Consider the following 18,862-nt stretch of genomic DNA (forward strand, 5'->3'; position numbering starts at 1 on the left):
CACAGGATATGAAGTACACATCTTTCTTTGCTCATCCCTAGATTTCCTCTGCCACTTTCCATTGAAATTTCCTTTTTGGCTCAAACTGCTGCACTATATAATGAAAGAATTAGTAGTATTCTAATTCATGATGATTTTTTTTTTTCAGGATACACTGATTGCTGATGATTAAAGCTTGTGGTACTGTGATAATGGTGAATAAATGGGAAGCTGTCTATTGCCCACCAGTGGCATAACCTTGCAGTGGTATTACTTACAAACAATCAGTGTATACAGTATTTTAGTAAAAATAGTCAAGTGTCGGTAAAAATATATTTTGATCTTTCAACCAAGTGCAATCAAAGAAAGATTGGAATGAGACACGTTAACAAGCTCTTCTTTTTCCTTCCTAGAATTACAACGACAGCTGCTTGTATGATGGACCTACGGAGATATCCGCTGGATGAGCAGAATTGCACGCTGGAGATTGAGAGCTGTAAGTACTTCTACAAATCCTACTTATTCTGTAGTCAACTGCTTCAGACTTTTTATCCATCTTTCTTTTTTATTTTTTTTATATGCTACTAACCTAGTTGTGTCTCCAATGACATTTAGATTCTTGTAAACACATTAAAAAAAAAAAAAAAAAAAAAAGCTTTCCAGATGGATTAGTAATTTGTGGCACAAGGATTAACAAAAGTTATTCTGTTTTGATGGACAATTTTCAGCTTTAAAAGTCTCATTCAAAGGCGTTGGAGTTCATGTGAGGAGCATGAGGATTATTATCAGTTTTTTATCCCCCTTTACTGCTGAGCTATGTTGCAGCTTGTTTCCATTTATAAAAGATAGCAAGAGGCCAGAATTGTTTTTGCAATAGGTGTTTTGTGGTTTGCATGTTTTTCTAGACCCTATTCTGTAGTTAAGCTTTCAATTCATGCAATGCAGTTTATTATATATACTGATTTAATAGCGGGACTATCTATCAAGTTTTCCATGTCAATAAATCTTGTGTTATGAAATAAAATTTCCAGTATCTTTTCAATGTATATTCTTTAGGGTACTATAAGCACTTGAGAAAAAAAATTACTCATCATCACTTATATAAAGACAATATTGTAAATATGCAATACTTGATGTTAATGAAGAACAGCACTTTCAAGATACATTTCCTTTTCCAGGAGAATCATAGGGAATAGATGGGGTCTATTATTGAGGTGAATGCAGCAAGCAAAATGAAAAGTAATGTCATTAAGATACAGTATGAAAAAATGTGTGTTTTTAAAATAGCATTTATTTTAAAACATTATGGGATTTCTGCATGAGAAAAGTGATCATAGCTTGTGCTACAGTCTGGTAAGAGCTTGGTACAGCTTCTTTCTCCTGTTTTAGAAAGCATTTAAGAATATGCTTTAAATTTGTGTCCAGGTTTCATTCATTTTAGTGTAACTGAAAGACATGACAATCTCTTCCTGAATTGCACTGGTGATACTGCTGGTTGAAATAATTTACATGCCTAAAGTAAGCAAAAGAATTTTTTATCATTAAAATTCACCCCTTCTCTATGTTGACATGTACAGCCTCTAGAAGTCAGCCCACTTCTACTAGTAATGTGAGAGAATTCTGTACAGACTAACTGTATTTTGGCTTACAGAGATTCTTGACACTGTTTATTCATGCAGTATGAAAAATACAGAATTTGTTACATCATAGAAAGGGTGGGGGGTTAATTTCCCATAGTGGTTAGGATAGGACAGCTCCTCTGTGGATCTCTTAGCTCTGTTGCAGCCTTGCAAAAGTAAAAAAGAATTCTAAAATAGGATACTGTATGTAGCTAGTCTGCCTTTGACTGTAGTAAAAAGGGTCATTAAAGAATGAGGATAGAATGAGGCTTTGGAAAACTTTATTGCTGCTTTAGAAAATTATTACTCTTTAACATGTCACTCTGTCCAGGTAAAAACCTGAGTCTGTCTAATCATTATAAATTGCTTCAAACAAAATGCTAGTAGGCAGTTAGGTAGAATAAATAAGAATGAAAGTGACTTTGAGTCATTTTATGCAGGTACTCAAGTCATAATCACTTCTTTAAACTATTTGCATGCTGACAGTATCATAGTTTCTTGGCCTGCTGGTTCTGTTTCATACCTGTTTCATTACTGCTTTCTTGTGATGTTTACAAACACTAAATTCCATTGTAAGTGTTTTCATGGCCAAGAAGGCATAAAATTATACTCATTGCTTATGTCAACAGTCTTCTCCCCCCCTCTTTTTTTTTTTTTGTTTCAAGCTTAATGTCTTCCCCACCCCTGCTGTGACCCTCACAATGTATTTAAAGAAGGTAGTCTTAATTTCTCATAGCTTTCATTTCATGAAACTTGAATGTACTGGTCTCTTTTAGCTTTTTCATGCAAGTGCATTCAGTGATTCTATGTTAAGAGAAATGCAGAACTAGCTAATACTAGTTTCTACAACTGCTATAGTTTATCATCCTTCTTTATGAATAAATCCATACCACAAACTGTATCCCAGATGAAATCTGTATTGCATTTACCCTGCCCTTTTTTCCAAGAGCGACCTTTGCCTTTTTTCATAACTGCATAACTTCCATAGCCATTCCTGGAACATTGCGGTAAGATTTTGCCTTCACTCATCTTCCATCAGTGGGATCTAGCTCTTGATAGAAATATTTTTGCATAGTTCAAAGAACACGTGACTTAGCATTTCATAACACTTTTCACATAAATCAGTGTACTTAATTTTGCTACAGTCCTCAAGGTTATCAAGTTTTTGGTATTTTAGTTCTGATCATCTGATCACCACCTGCATATTTTGTTTCATTAAGAATATCCTTCACACACAAACACTAAATAATATTAATGGTAACAAAGATCATGATGATCTTCTTATGATGATCTTATGATCATTCTCTATACTGAGCACTATCTATTATTTCAATGCAGTACAATTTTCTACATATTATTTATAAATCTTTACTAATTGTCTGTTCTCAGATAGTCCTATATCAAATGTTTTCATAAATTCCAGGTTAGTTGTACTTTGCATAGAAATGTAGTTATCAGCTAGCCAGAACCTTTATGAGTTATGTCATGATGGCTTTTATCCAAGTTCCATGCACATTGATGTCTTTAAAGTTCTTCCATTCTTTCACTGCTTCTGTCTTACTGATGCCAGTCGACTTTTTTCTTGTTATATGCCTGGATTATGCTTTATCACACAACATTGTGTTTACTGAATTTTGGGTCCCGTGTCAAATTTTTGTAAATCTACATAAACCTAGATGAATCTAAAAATTAGGAATTATGGCAGAGAAGGGTTTTATGGTAAAGCTGAAACATAAAATGGGGAAAGATGTATCATTTGTTAGATACAAGAGGCAGTATTTTACCCATTTCAGTTTAAATTAGTAGTGACAAGATTAGATACTGAAAGCGTAAGAGAGGACTGTTCCTCACTGGTTCAAAGAGCCTTAGTTTTGAGAACTGAAATCTAATTTTTTTTAACATATAGGCAGTTTACATCTCTGAACATTTTATTTTGCTTTTCTCACACTTAAAAGGGGGCAGAAACATGTTGAATCTTTAGTTTTCCTAATATGTTTTTAAACCTGTACAATGTCTTTCACATCAGGGTATAATTTAGCTACTCTTCTCTTTCTTTTATCTCCCAAGACGCTGAATTGTGGGGATATAAAACCAGAAATCACTTTTATTGTGCATTCATTTCTTAGATACCCAGCTTGCAGGCAACAGAGTGTTTTTTTTCCTTGTTACTTGAATTTTGACTTGTCTCAGTAAAATGCCTCTCCTTTCTGCTCTGTACAACTGCCACTGAAGTATGAATGATGTTTCTCATGATGCTCTAGAATACTTGTGTTTCTCTCCTGTCTCCTGCCTTTCTGGAGTTGTAACTGTTGAAGGAATTCCTTAGCTAATCAGCCTAAATAATAGAGGGAGTTAAAAGGCAAAAAGAAGCACGAGGGAGTTTGCAGAATACTGGTTCATACTGATATAAATAAGATACCATATTATAACTCCTCTAGCATTACAGAGAGAAATTATTGTGATTTGAATATTTTCCAATGTAAACATTCAATATTCATCTAGTACATTTTGACCGTTGTTAACTTTAATTACACAGTGACACACAAGGACATTAAAATTCACGCCAACTCTTTATTTTTTGACAACGTGTTAGGCATAGCTATATTTGTTATATTGCGGTGTAATTCAGAAAATGCTTGCTTTGTGACAATGATATTTTAAAATTTTCTTTGTTGCTCTTGAATAAACAAAAACACACTGAGTCTCACCTTAGAAGCATAGTCTCAGAAAAGTTTTCCATAGTTTATTAAAGATACGGCAATAAAAAAAAAAAAAAAAGCAGCATATGAAAGCCCTACTGTCTGAAGCCACAGCAAACAGGCAGTTTGCATATATGGGGCGGGGGGGGGGGAGAGGCGGAAAGGGAGTGTTTTGGTGAAAAATGAAGAATTATTGTTTTGGGACCTTTCTTTTATTTAATAGCTACGGGCATTTGGACCAGGAATTAATTAAATTATTTTATCTGTATCATGGCAAAAAGGCAACAGTACCACACTAAATAAGACCAGTTTAAAACTTCCATTGCATAAGAATCTAGAAAAAGGCAGGAAGAACAGAGGCAAAAGTGTATCATTCCTCCCAGTGACTGTGTATCAAACACTTTCTAATCAGATCCTCTGAAAGCCCATCACCAAGAGAAACGAGTAATTTTTGTTTGTTGAAGGTCAATTTATAAGCACATTTAAAGCTTTAGAAAGAAATAAAAGTTGCCTATTGCTGAAGTTTTGAGTACTTTGCAGACAGCTGCTCTGGTCAGAAATCAGAACTATAATCAGGGTATATAAAATGGTAGAACTGCAGGAGCTGACCAGGCAGTACCCTTCTGGGTTAGAGGTGGATCTGCCTGATACCAGGTGAGAGGGTCTGCTGATCCCTGGGAAATGGGATGTTCAGCAGAGGAGGGTACCTCTGCTGGAAGTGAATATGTCACTTCCAACATTTACACAGTAAGTGGAAAGCTGAATATGTGACGTTTGGACCATTAAAGGTTAGAATCTTTATAGTGGTTCATTTAATTAATTCAAGAGTTCGATCTTTTGTTTATGAAAGTTCTATCTGTTAGATAAATATATTTCATAGCTTTTTCATGCTATATTTCTTTAAAGTCAAAATTGAATGGGAAGACTATTTATATTACTATAAGTTTTCTCAAAAATGTTTTGTGAAAAAACATGCATCTAAGAAAGGTCTTAGTAGTTTGAGAGAATCATAAAAATTACAGTCTCAATCATTTATTTTCTGTTTATGTTCAGTGTAAATTTTAATGTGGGGAGGGAGGAGAAGTTTTTTTTTTATTATTATTATTATTATTAATGTGTGCTTATATTTTAAGACATACTTCCAGAATAATTCAAGATGGAAGCGACCTCAGGAGGTCTCTCTTCCAACTTCCTGCTCAAAACAGGGTCAGCTCTAAGATCAGACCAAGTTGCTCGGGGCTTTGTCCAGTCTGGTCTTGAAAATCTCAAAAGACGAAGAATAAAAAAAAATCCTCTCTAGGCAACCTGTTCCAGAATATGGCCGTCCTAAAGAAGTTTCACAGCAGCTGTGGAAAGGGAAATATTTGCTTTATATTTTATCATGTACTGGCTGCATCTGCCTCGGAAAGAATTATTTATTTTTATTAAACTGAAATAGAATGCAAGTGTTGTGCAAACTGACTTGTAAGAATAGAATTTATAAGTTGTATAACTGAATGATATCAGAATGCTCTGAAAAAAATCATATACTGTACAAGTAGTCCTATAAATTGATAAAGACATCTTTGAGTTAATGAAATAAAGTTTTCTTTCTGTTTTTGATCTGGTCCATATCTCTTGATCCTGTGATATACAAACCTTTCCACCATCAAATAAGAATTCTTTTCCCCTGATAATAGCAAAAGAATTTTTGGTAGAATGACTGTAAAAAGTTTCTTTTTGTATATACATCTAAAAGGCAATTCTTTATATTTTGCAACTGCACAATGCACAAGTCATCTTTATTGTGTATGGAGCACACATCTGGATAATCTGCTGGAATGCATTCCTTTAAGTCATAGCTTTGGAATTTGTGGTATGTAATTTCAACTCTTCAGTTGCAGAAAAATCCACTACTTACATTATAGACATGTATCATATGGCCTTATAACACATCTTGTGGTTGATGTGTTACCATAGCCAGAAGCTGAGATGTTACGAGTCCAGCCAATAATCTTACATAATAACAGGAAAACAAAACAACAAACAAGCAAACGAGGATTTGGTCAAGGTCAGTATTTAGCCTTAAGAATGGACATTTCCACTTTGACATTGTATGTGTGAAGATACTGTGCTCTAGATGAGATTACACAATATTGAAACTGTTTTGTAGTTGTCTGTGATGGAGTGAAATACTGTGCTGAATTCAGGTACGCTATTGATTTGTGAAAGATGCTTATCCAAGGATTTGATGTTGTTTTTTTATATCCTAATATAAGTTCCTGGTGAAATCACAACTCTTGTTCTGTTTTCTGAAATGGTTAATTGACAATCAGTCTGTATTAGAAGTGTCTATGTGTTCACTAACAGACAGCTTTATTTGAGGCAAAGGCCTGTTGTAGGCTGCTACAAGAATTATTTTCACTTAAGTACAGCAGAATTTTACTGTTTGGGAGCTCATCTGCGCACATCTGGGTCTCTTCAAATGAGCAGTTTTTCTCTTCACCACAGTCTGGAATGATCAAGTCACTTCAACTCACTTCTGGAAGAATGACCTGTACCACAACATCACCCAGACAAGCTGAAATACTGGTAAGTTAAGTTTTGCTTGTGAATTTTGCTTTTATTCTTCTGTTTATTGTTTGTCTAAACCTTTGTAACCTTTTATCTGACAGGTGTTATATCACTGTTTTGGGGAAGTTTTTGGACAGGGTCCAAGAACACAAAGTGAATCCTTCTCTTCCTCTTTACCTACTGTTCCTTGGCATCTTTGCAGAGCCAAAATGAGTAATATCAACATTAACATTGGTAACTCCGGTCAGAATTGTTGTCCTAGGGAGGGCATATATGTCAAGGAACTTCTCATTCTTCATATACATCTAACACAGATTTAGCAACATATGCATGGGAGCAGATGAGCATCAAAGGAATGGATAATGCTACAAGCGTAATGCATTTATACTGTAAGTTTCTTCCATTGTTGTGGTGTAATTGGTGTTAGTGGTCCTGTGTACACTTACTAACTAAAGCATTCATTTCCTTTCAGGTTTCAAGAATGACCTTGTACAGGTCTAGAAAGACCTACAGTCTTATTAGGTAAATGAATGTTACTTTCCTCTTGCAAAAGCTAGCTAAGATCTTATCCAAGTTTGTTCTGTTGTTTACCAAGAGGAACTACCATGTGTTCGTCTATGGTTTTTTGTTTACTTGTTTTCAGTTATGGAGAGGATTAAAGAGGTGGGCTTCACATTTGCTCTGAAGGAAGAAAAACCTATATCTCACTATACGTCCAAAATTCTTATTGTAGCCTAAAATATACTATATACAGCATAGCCTATTTGTACTCTATAATGACTAATGACTCTTCATGTGCTGCTAATAATACTATGGAATTGGTTTTATGAGTATAGAAAACTTACTTTCATTACAAAATCACAAAATATGTTAACTTTTCTAAAGAAATAAAATTGGGTTTTTAACTAATGTCTCTGTCTGTTTCATTATAAAGGAATTCTAAACACACTAAGACACAGGAAACTAAGTCTACAAAGAGAAGATGACCACATGATTTGAATCCCCGACAGTTAATTTTTTTATTTCATATACCAATTTAAAAAGTCATCTTTCTATTTTGGATGGGAGATTTTGAAAGTGATGTAAATATAAGTAGCATCTGTGCTGTGCATGTCACTGTCAGTTTGTGCTACTGAGTATTGCATGTACAGACTTTTAGTCTTTTTTTTCTTTGAACATCCATCTTTCTGCAAAAGACCAGTGTGCTTCTTTTTGCACACATTGGCATATGTACATGCTGTGCCTTGAAACTACTCAGGGCCAGATTATTCTGTGGCTGGATGCCAACTTGCTTTTTATCTTAAGGAACACATAGGTGACATTTGATAAATTAGGTCATTGTGCCTGTTATAAATGGTATGGTTATAATTTTTGACTGGACATCAAATTGTACATACATTGGTGTAACTGTCATTTAAGGATGATTTCATTTTTATAATAGCCATGTATGAACAGGCCTCTTAACATGGTCTTATACTTTAGAACATATCTTTAAATGAGTTGCTTTTACAGGAAATTCTCTTGTCTAATTACAACTTGAGCTTTGATCATCAAGGAATACTGAATCAGAGTTGAGAACTGGGGCCCGGGTGCTTTATCCACAGCTCTGTTACTGCTGTTCTGAGCAAGGGTATCTTCTGACTGTCTAGTGACCTTGTGAAAGTCAGCCAGTCTCTGTTGCCATTCAATTTTTTAACTTGTTCTGGTTTTGAAGTGTACATAAGCAAACTTTTTTTTTTTTTGAAAAAAAAAAGTGGAAAAGTGGAGTTCCACTTTAGTCCACAATTTGCTTCGTAGACCTCAAGGTAGAGTATTGCAAATACAGATAACAGTTTCACACCTGTCTTTTTCAGCAATTCCTCATGATAATGTTGTAAACTTAAATTAAAGGCTTGTTATTTTAAAATATTTCACATATGGTCTTTTTTGCTTTAAAAAAAAACATCAGGAAAGCTTATCAGCAATTTACTGTGGGGAGTGAGAAGGCAACAAAGAAGTGGACTGGTGATTCTTAAGTTTTGTTTGAATTTTTTTTATCCACCCTATTAGGCAAGCAATATTTCACAATTCCATGCTGAGACAAAGCCACAGCTCAACGTATGAAAACATTCTGCTTGTAAACGTAGACAATAGTTGCAAATTTTAGGACTTCCAACCTTATTTGGGCTATTTGGATCACACTTACTTAAGCTGATAACCTGTATGCCTAGGATGTGGTCAAGCTTGTTTGGTTGAGCTTCTGCAGGGAAGAATTTTGATAAATGTGTTCAAAGATGTAAAACCTGAGTTTTTGATTTAGGATTCCAGCTTTTCAAAAGACATCAGAAAAGTACTTTTTAAAAAAAAATAAAAATAAAAAAATATATGGAATTGAACAGAAAGGAAAAGAAAAAAATCATTTAGTGGAAGAGGGAGACTTTTTACAGATGCAATGTTCTAAAGTACTTTGAGATATCTTGATGCAAATGATACATAACCAAATTATTTCAGTGACAGTAAGATTAGACCGCTACTATTTCCTAAAGCATTTTTTACAAGTACTTTAGTACTGATTTTTTTAAATACTCTGTGAGAGTGAAAGATTGAGAGAGATCACTTAATAAAGTCAATAAAATCAAAAATTTTAGCTTGACATTATTTTACATTATTTAGAAAATTGTTTTCACAACTTAGTAAAATTAGTGCTTGTACCCGTGCTGTTGTAAAAAAAAAAAAAAAAAGTGTGGATGCTTTTTAAATTAATCTCTTGCGTCTTTGTCATAGAACTTATTCTGTAGAAGAAGAAATAATAACATGGAGTCTAGAAACATGTCAAAGTTTGATCAGCATGCATATTTAATCTAGGAAAATTATTTCACTTTTTATCCATTATTTAAAAATGGAACAAGAGTTCTAACGCTGTACGTTAACTAGAAAAAAACATTCAGTATTCTGGTTCACAGCATTAGGTGTTGAAATTGTGGATCTTTATTACTCTCTTATTTAAATATCCATCCAGAGGCATTAATGTATTGACAAAAACTGAATTAATTCTATTCTAGACTTATTTCTGTTTCACGTAGATTTTTTAACAGGTACCACAGTAATTTAAACGATTAGGTGACTATTTTGATTCAATTGTGTGAACTATGTGACAGTGAGATAGGAATTGAGTCTTGTACCTTTCTCTATCAATGCATATGTGGGAACAGCATTACTTTTGTCTTTTTTACAGCTGGCATTCAGAAAAACCAAGTTTAGATCACAGACCAATTCTGATGGTGACATAAAATTGGGGTCTATGGAGGGGTCTTAGAATCACTTGGTTCCAGGATTGAGTATTGAGTTAAGGCATTTATCAGACACTGTATATGAAATGTATAACTAATTTTTGTCTTAAAAGCAGAAGAAAATGTCTAAAATGCCTTTCTAGGTCAATATGCTTAACAAAAAAATTAGCCTATATTTTTTCTTTCTTGAGACAAACCAGAGAAGAGGTGGGGACATGATGTCATGGACTCCAGTATGGTAAAGATAATAATTTAATTCAAAGATTCTCAGTTTGAGAGGTTTCTTTAGATTAGCAAAATGTAACCCCTGTCATTGTACAGTAACATTTGGGGATCTCATCAGGTTGGATGGCTGGATTTCTGATAGGTGACTCTAGTGTAGTGTTTTCTCAAACTTGGTTGCAAACACAATACAGTTTCTCTGGTTTAATTGCCTTTAACATGAAGTGATATTGGGCACGCATTTTGGTAAGATTTGATGACTAGAGTCATGCTGGAATTTGATCTTTTTTTTTCCCCTCATTCAGCCATAGTGCTGGTTTCAGTAGCCAATATGTGCATATCTGGCTTTTAAAGCCAGAGGATAAGGCAGCACCTCCAACAGAGTTCACCACAAAAATAAATAAATAGAAAACCATCACATTGAATTAATACAATGATATTAAGGTGGCTATTTGGACATGAAAAGAATCTGAGAGTATTATTTGAGTGTCACCACGCAGCACTTGCAGGGCAAGCAGGTGATCAGGCCCAGTCAGCATGGGTTTATGAAAGGCAGGTCCTGCTTGACGAACCTGATCTCCTTCTATGACAAAGTGACACACTTGGTAGATGAGGGAAAGGCTGTGGATGTGGTCTACCTTGACTTCAGCAAGGCTTTTGACACCATCTCCCACAGCATTCTCCTCAAGAAACTGGCTGCTCTTGGCTTGGACTGGTGCACGCTTCGTTGGGTTGGAAACTGGCTGGATAGCCGGGCCCAAAGAGTTGTGGTAAATGGAGTCAAATCCAGCTGGAGGCTGGTCACTAGTGGCATTCCCCAGGGCTCGGTGCTGGGGCCAGTCCTCTTTAATATCTTCATCGATGATCTGGACGAGGGCATTTAGTATACCCTCAGGAAGTTTGCAGATGACACCAAGTTAGGTGCGTGTGTCGGTCTGCTTGAGGGTAGGAAGGCTCTGCAGGAGGATCTGGATAGGCTGCACTGATGGGCTGAGGTCAACTGCATGAAGCTCAACAAGGCCAAGTGCCAGGTCCTGCACCTGGGGCGCAACAACCCCAAGCAGAGCTACAGACTGGGAGATGAGTGGTTGGAAAGCTGCCTGGCAGAGAAGGGCCTGGGAGTATTGGTTGATAGTCGGCTGAATATGAGCCAGCAGTGTGCTGAGGTGGCCAAGAAGGCCAACAGCATCCTGGCTTGTATAAGAAACAGTGTGGCCAGCAGGGCTAGGGAAGTGAATGTCCCCCTGTACTCGGCTCTGGTGAGGCCGCACCTCGAGTACTGTGTTCAGTTTTGGGTCCCTCGCTACACGAAGGACATCGAGGTGCTCAAGCGAGTCCAGAGAAGGGCTACGGGTCTGGAGAACAAGTCCTACGAGGAGTGGCTGAGGGATCTGGGCTTGTTCAGCTTGGAGAAGAGGAGGCTCAGGGGTGACCTTATTGCTCTCTACAGATACCTTAAAGGAGGCTGTAGCTGTAGGTGGGGGATGGCCTGTTCTCCCACATGCCTGGTGACAGGACGAGGGGGAATGGGCTAAAGTTGCGCCAGGTGAGTTTTAGGTTGGATGTTAGGAAGAACTTCTTTACCGAAAGGGTTGTTAGACATTGGAACGGGCTGCCTAGGGAAGTGGTGGAGTCACCATCCCTGGAGGTCTTTAAAAGACGTTTAGCTGTAGAGCTTAGGGATATGGTTTAGTGGAGGACTTGTAAGTGTTAGGTCAGAGGTTGGACTTGATGATCTTGAGGTCTCTTCCAACCTAGAAATTCTTTTATTCTGTGATTCTGTGATTTAGAAACAATGTTATTTTGTGAAGTTATTAGGTTTTACAGGGAAAATGGAGTATTTTGAATGCAGCATGTTTTCTTTTAATACAGTGGTTTAGCCAACCTAGAGCAGCTGCTTGTTTGTGTTTTGTATTCTTTTTTAATCCTTTTTTTCCCTTCAGGGATTTGGATGATTGTACAAAGTATTTTAGCCAGAAGGTAGAGTAAAGCTCACTGGGGAGATTCCAGCTGGGACTGAAAATACAGCATTGTTGGTTCCACATGATCATGAGTTAACATGAGGCCACTTGACCAGCCAAAAATGAACTCAGTCTGTTAGAAAGGAGATAATACCTTATTTTAAGTGCTATTCCTATAGACCTATCTTTCTGTTATGACAAATATATCTCCAAATTTCCTAATTGGCTCATGAATATTGGCTATTTCATGAGTGTCTGACCTTTGAATAAGTGAGCTCAGCTATCAGCTCAAGTGCTATCATCCCTGGTGAGTTATTCAGAATAGATTACAAACTGCTTCCAAAGGAAGGATAAATGTAAGCCTTAAATAATTATGAGGATGATGAGTAGGCAAGCCTTTTAGTTAGATCTTTCCTTATCTAAATTATTTTTCTATCCGTGATAAAAATATCAAAGTATGCTGTAAAAATATCTGAACAAAATATAATAATCAGTTGCACAGAGGAAGATAATTAGCAGATAGTGTGCATCTATTCTTACAGAGTCAAAGATGAAGGGCAGATGAGCTGATGTGGAGCTCTGTGTTCTTTAACCTGGACTATTTTCAGCCCCTTGGTTATCAGTATCTATCCACTGCATTGCAGCTCTCTTCAAAGAGGAGTATTTAACAGTAATTCAAGTGTTATTTTTCTGTGGTGCATCCCAGAGTGCACAAGGAGCTTTAAAATTCTGATTTTACTTGTGATAGGAATGGCTGATGTTTCCCATTGAATGTGGGTAAAGGAGTAGATGACACAGAGATGCAGAGTCCTTATCTCTCATTAAAATCTGACCCAAATAAACAGTGAGTAAGAACTCTTACCATTTAAAGATGCGTGTATGAGAAGAGATGATCTCATCTAAAGACATTGTTACAACTGAAACATGATTTGAAAGTACCTCTGAGATGAATGTCTCCGGTCTCTTGCAATACCTATTATTGTTTGTGTGTGGTGACACCAAAAGCCTTTCAAAAATGCATTTCAACTCCAAATAATTGCATGAGAAGTTGGGGGGAAAAAAGTGTCATCTAAACTTTATTTTAAAGAAATCAGGTTACAAAGGTTTACCTGCAGAAACATGCTGCTGTCATCAGTGTGATATAGTGTGTAAATGATGTTTTTCTTGTATCATCTGTTCAGAAAGGAACTTGTGCAATCTCTTCTTGATGGATATTGTTAGACTTCAAGTTGGGAGTCTGCTTTGAATCACCACCATCCAGAGAAGGCAGATTTTGGTGCGTTGTGGCATCTTCAGGTGACCCATCCACGGTGACTATATGCGTAGACCACTAGCTTTGGCATCAGTGCCTCAGTTTATGCAGCATGAAAACCTTCCTGATATTTCCAAAGTGATAAACAGACACATTTGAAAATACAACATTACAATTAAGGGAATAAATAAATAAATAAATAAATAAATAAATAAATAAATAAATGCTAATTTGTGAAACTTTTTTTTTTTTCAGAATAAATGTAGCAATTTAGTAGTGTTTACTGGGTGTCTGCAGCTCAGTTACAGTTACATTTTCAATTGATCAGGCTAGTATCATGGGATGTATGTGATCTAGAGATGTTGGGATGTATGTGATCAGATAGATATCTCAGAAATTTCTGTTTTGCAAGGATAGATATACTGGCTTATGAAAGTGTGATTGTGCTTCCATAAATCTTAGTAATGGTTTAATATTTCATCTATAGGACATGTTTATTGTTCATTACTCACCCATTTTTTACTTTATTCTTAGGAACTATAGAATTTATCTGAAAACTGATGGCTATAAAGAATTATTAAAAAAAAAAAAAAAAAAAAAAAAAAGAGTTACTTTGAGGACATTTTAAGAAAGAAAAGCTGCCTTATTGGAGTTGATGCCTTACAGAGCATTTCATCTTTTGTGCGTAAAGAAATATGAGCATCTTTGTAAAGACTAGCCATGTCAGTTCAAAGGTTATGAGGTTATCAGAATCAAGTATAAGCAGGTAATTTATATACAAATTAAAGTATTAAAGACTTTTTTTTGCCCCACCCTGAATAATAATAATAAAAAATAAATCTAATTTTGTTTCCCTTTTGATATAGCTGGTGGAGCAGGTAGAGTGGCTGATAGGAGGGCTCTGTGTCAGCAGCCCTCTGTCATATTTTCTTTGTAAAAAGCAACAATTTTCCTTCATCCCATTTGCCTTTTTTCTTACACTTATGATTCACTGCTGTGTTCCTTATACAAAAAAAAAGATGTCTTCTAGGATCTTACTGCAGATCCTCTGTTTCAGTGGCCCTGGTGTTTCCCTTACACTGTTTTGTAGTTGTTTTTCCCTGATCCCATGTTGATCCTATGTTTACTCTTTAAATTCAGCTTTTACTACTTTTCTTTTTACATGGCCAGTCTTAATTTCTCCATCTCTTCTGTTAAACTATTTTAAAGTACCAGTCTTAGAACGTCAGATTTATTAAGAAAACCCCTTCTTGCTTATTTAATCTTCAATTTAGTAATGCAAGGGAACAGCTAACTTGACAAGTTCTCTCTTGTATTAGAGAAAGCTGAAGTAATCACAGACCTCTTGAACAATAAAAAATAAACTCTTGCCACATGTCTGTAAAATTCCAGCTATTCTTAAAATGTCTGGATTCTTCCAAAGCTCAACAAAGTTCTTGTGGACTCACAGTCAAACAATTTAGTGATAAACCCTGCAATATCAAGATGGTAGGTTAGTACAAGCTTAGCTGTTTTAATCTATCTATTGTAAACCAAGTTGACTACTCACATGTTCCCATGTTATTTCTAGACATGTTTGTTGTTTTAGTTCCTTAAAATCTCCTCCATAATTTTGGGCATGTTAAATGTTCTGTGATGTTTGTCCATAGATTTGAACAAACCTGAAATGTTTTCTTGGGCGTTTTCCTCAGAAATGTCTGCCTATAGAGGATTATCCTTTTTGATCATGAAAGTGATTCTAGGCTGTTTGGATTTCTTGTTTGTCGTTCTATTTTTGATTTTCCTTGTATTATTCTACCTTGTTTTTTTGTCATCATTTCCTGTTGTAGGAATAAATGCACAGATACACTTCCCTGTATGCATCTCTTAAGAGGTTTAGTAAGATATACCCCACTCAGAAAAGGTATTTCTAGTTTTTTCCTTATTGCTTTTAATGATATATCCTGACCCAGTAGCACTGGCACAAATAAGGAGTTATGCATTTTGTCTCTTTACTTTGCAACTTTATGGGGCAACTTTACAGGGAGTGTAATTTATACAACTGCTGAAAATTTCTTGCTGAATCTGTGATTGTTTTCTAAATTCTTGTATTATAACAGGGAACTGATCTCCTTATGTTAAATAAAACATTCACCAGAGTATTCATGAATCTAGCAGCACCGTGAGACCTTACAGCCCCTGCTGCCCACTGAGTAGCCCGAGGCTGCTGCCAGCACAGTGGCACCATTGAAGGTGCCACTGTGCTGGCAGCACAGTGTAGGTCTCTAGAGAAAGATCACCTCTAGGCGGCCACAGTAAGAGCCAGAAATGTTTATGCTTTTAAATGAGCAACAGAATAGTTTGACCAATTATTACTATTTTTTTAATACCCTAGTCTGCAAAGCTGGACAGGTGTATCCTACATGGCCCCTACAGTGCAAATATTTCCTATTTGTGTGACTGTCTTTTAATTTTTGAACTGAACATTCCTTTTCATGAGTGCATCCCATGTGGTAGTGGCTGGACCACTTCTAAACAGTGGAGTAGTTTGCTGGAGGCAGACCATGTCCTACATTTTGACATTAATAAGGTTTCTGACATTGTCTCAAATGACTTTCTTATAAAGAATGTAGGAAAACACAGATCAGAGGGAACCATACCTGTAAAATAACACAAGGGACATGATTATGTAGTTAACTGGAGGGAAAGAATTTTGAATCAAGTCCATCTACAGTGTTTTCATTAATGATCTGAAAATAATGAAACTTGCCTAAACCTTTAAGCAGCTTGAAAGACTGAATTGGGTTTTAAAGGATCTCAGCTATCTGGAGAGGTGGCCTGAAATTATGAAATTCCAAATCTTACACCTAAGAATGGCACACATCACAGCATTGGGAAAGGACGAGCTGGATGTCAATCCCTTGCCATAGTGGGAGGTGAACATCAACAAGAAAAGAAAACAAGCCCCCTCCCCGCCCCGGGAAAAAAAAAAAAATATATATATATATATATATATATATACACACATACACACACACACATATATATATACACACATATATATTAATTATATTAATTTATATATGTATATACAAATATATATATATATACACACATATATATACACACATATATATATTAATTTATATATATATATAAATTTAAATTTTAATCCTGGGCCTGGAAAATGACACTTAGATTGAATGGACATTGTTCTGGTAAGAGAAGGGGAATCGGAGGAAGAGAGAGAATGAGTCTTCAAATATACAAAATGTACTGCAGAGAGGAATATAATAATATTTTTCTCTATGATATTGGTTAGTATAAGAAGTATAAGAGTTTAAATTGCACCAGTGAAAGTTCAAATTGAACATGGTGGGTATGGAAGAGTATGATGATAACCATCATTATACTAAGCAATGACAGGGATAGTCTGTGGCTCTTTCACTCACTGTAGGCTTTCAAAACAAACAAAAAAAATCTGATAGTAATTGTGGAGATGCACTTGCCACCACTCTTGCTAATGCATAGTTTTTGCATGAATAGCAGGTTGGCAATTTCATGCTGTTGTCTTCTTCTTTAAACAGTTATTAAAAAAAAAAAAAAAAAAAGTAAGGTTTGCCGAATAGTTCAAGGAGATGACACTCAAGGACTACATTTGCATTTCCTCCTAACAGCCTGAGGCAGAGCTAGGATAAATATCTCTGAGGTTAATCTGTAGCAATGACTGTCTTTCTCTTTTCACCTGCCTCTTCAGAGCTCTAGAGAGTAGAAGTTTATTTTGATTTGTTTTCCAGTAGGTGGCTTTCTGCATTTTCTGCATGTGGTGGTACACACTTACTCCTGAGATACAAGGATCAGTAATTATAAGTATTTTGCTGTTGTTATTAGTAGTATTTAAGTATGCAAAATAAGGGAGCCCTTTGCTACTTGCAGCAGTAAAACATGTTGAAGTTTATAGGATCTGACTTTGTAAATTTGTGTTGGGTTTTCCTCTAGAATAGCCCTGGAAAATAGGTATTGTGTCTGAATGGCCTTTTGTGTATAATTTCTGTGCTATGAAAACAGCTTAAAAGAGGATAAATACTAGTATTTTTTTTCCTGAGGAAAATGATTGGCTGTAGACATGACCTGGCTTCATTACTTTGTGTGTTTTATTCATTGTTTCTGTTGCTTTTGATAGGAAAAGGAAAAGCCCATAAAAACTTATGATGTTCTAATCCAGGAACTGTGTACTTGATGGCAGGTTTAATATCCTCTGGAACTGGAACACTGGCATTGCTAGGTTTTCAGCAATTTCAGTTTGTCAGTAGTGCTGACTTTGCATGTCCAGGAAATTGGCAACATTCTGAGTTACTGCTTAGGAACTAATATATTTCTGTTGACATTGTTTTTCTTCCAGTATTTTACTCTGGAAAATATTATTCTTTTTTTCTTTCTTTCTTTTTTTTTTTTTTTTACTTCTCCTTCTTTGCTCATTTATTTTCTTTTGGTATTACTGCTTAAAAGACATCATTCTTATGGGGATCATAATCATGTATTAGTTATACTGGTCCTAATATCCCAAAGAGACCAGTGAGAAAAGAAATGGTGGTGGTGTGGTTCCACTTCTCTCTATAAATTCAGCAGGCAAGGGGATGTCATACTGTATCACTTAAAGATCCCTTGTTGCATCAAATATTTCCAGGGTTTTTCAAATGAATGTGTAGAAATTAAACAGAAATCAAGTTTGGATTCTTCATGCTGTATTAACTGTTTCAAGTCCAAAAGTTATCTCTCTTAACTCAAGGTTTGGCAAGAAAAAAAAATTACACCTTAAATAAGAAGACAGGACAATACTATTCCATCAAACATAGATATGCCAGGTATCTCCCCTGCCATTGCAATTGTATAAATGTGTGACCCAGAAAGTGGGTAGAGGTTGTCCATCTTCTGTCTTCATACACCATGATTTTATTCCTCTCCATTAGGTTTTATATTATGTCCTACTCTTTAACTGCAAGAAATTGACTTTCCTTTGATTAACCTTAGCAGGTCCCTGTTATGATAGAGAAAGATAGGGATGGCTTATTGAAATAGACAGTGAATTTCATATTCACAGAATATTCTGTCTAAACAGATTGTGATAAAGCTAACAAAACATGGGGAAGTGAAGTCACATGTGTATAAAATGAAATATTATTCCATTTTGTACTTTCAAAACAATATGCAGTATAAGTGCAAAATTATTTTCTTGCTAAATGTCCTAAATCGAAGAGCAACATTTACTGTTTTGTAACATATGGTTATGCTTGGAAAAAGTAATGGCAGAAAGCATGTCAAAAGGCAA

At 35.7% G+C, this 18,862-nt stretch overlaps 1 protein-coding gene across 9 annotated transcripts in view; it reads left to right on the forward strand.

Moving 5' to 3' along the window:
- The window catches only part of GABRB2 (gamma-aminobutyric acid type A receptor subunit beta2), a 178,327-nt gene that overhangs the window by 110,852 nt on the left and 48,613 nt on the right, over positions 1-18,862 (forward strand). For all 9 annotated transcript variants that reach the window (XM_068697748.1, XM_068697746.1, XM_068697744.1 and 6 more), the window contains one exon: positions 393-475. In XM_068697748.1, the coding sequence (XP_068553849.1) occupies positions 393-475 (83 nt within the window). The remainder of the gene's footprint in view (positions 1-392; positions 476-18,862) is intronic.

This window comes from Anas acuta, chromosome 14 (assembly GCF_963932015.1).
Source record: "Anas acuta chromosome 14, bAnaAcu1.1, whole genome shotgun sequence".
In the NCBI taxonomy this organism is placed as follows: Eukaryota; Metazoa; Chordata; class Aves; order Anseriformes; family Anatidae; genus Anas; species Anas acuta.